The sequence below is a fragment of the Emiliania huxleyi genome (genome assembly GCF_000372725.1).
Source record: "Emiliania huxleyi CCMP1516 unplaced genomic scaffold EMIHUscaffold_8597, whole genome shotgun sequence".
NCBI classification, from domain to species: Eukaryota; Haptophyta; order Isochrysidales; family Noelaerhabdaceae; genus Emiliania; species Emiliania huxleyi.
The window spans coordinates 1-618 of NW_005195585.1; the positions used below are offsets into that span (position 1 = coordinate 1).

The 618-nt window shown below is 73.5% G+C and overlaps 1 protein-coding gene across 1 annotated transcript; it reads left to right on the forward strand.

Annotated features, from left to right (window-relative positions):
• Positions 1 to 231: 231 nt before the first annotated feature.
• On the forward strand, positions 232 to 384 carry EMIHUDRAFT_60601 (hypothetical protein; the record flags this gene model as incomplete). The annotated part of the gene is made up of 1 exon (XM_005758571.1): positions 232 to 384. A coding segment is annotated over one exon (153 nt), but the record flags the coding sequence as incomplete, so codon positions are not given.
• Positions 385 to 618: the final 234 nt, after the last annotated feature.

A 618-nucleotide genomic window follows, 5' to 3' on the forward strand; every position in this document is an offset into this window, starting at 1 on the left:
CCGCCACTCTACGTGCACCGCCGCCGCCCTCGGCACGTGACATCCGCCCGCTGACACGCCCGCGACACGCCCACGCCGCGTCTGCAGGCGGCCCCTGCAGAGGAGCTGGCGGAGTCTGACGGCCTCTTCCCCGCGCCGGGCGAGAACCTTCCCTGAACCTTCTCTGAGCCTTCTCTGAACCTTCCTGTAGGCCTCTTCCACGCGCCGGGCGAGAACGGGCACGGCGGCGCGCAGGAGGGGTACGCGGCGGAGGGGTACCCGCAGGAGGGGTACCCGCAGGAGGGGTACCCGCAGGAGGGGTACCCGCAGGAGGGGTACCCGCAGGAGGGGTACCCGCAGGAGGGGTACCCGCAGGAGGGGTACCCGCAGGAGGGGTACCCGCAGGAGGCGGAGTACGCAGCGGAGGGGTACGCGGCGCAGGAGGGCGAGGTACCCGCGGCGGAGGGCCCGGCGGAGTCGGCGGACCAGTACGCTGCGGAGCAGGAGCAGTACGCGCAGGAGGGGTACCCGCAGGAGGGGTACCCGCAGGAGGGGTACCCGCAGGAGGGGTACCCGCAGGAGGGGTACCCGCAGGAGGGGTACCCGCAGGAGGGGTACCCGCAGGAGGGGTACGCGGCG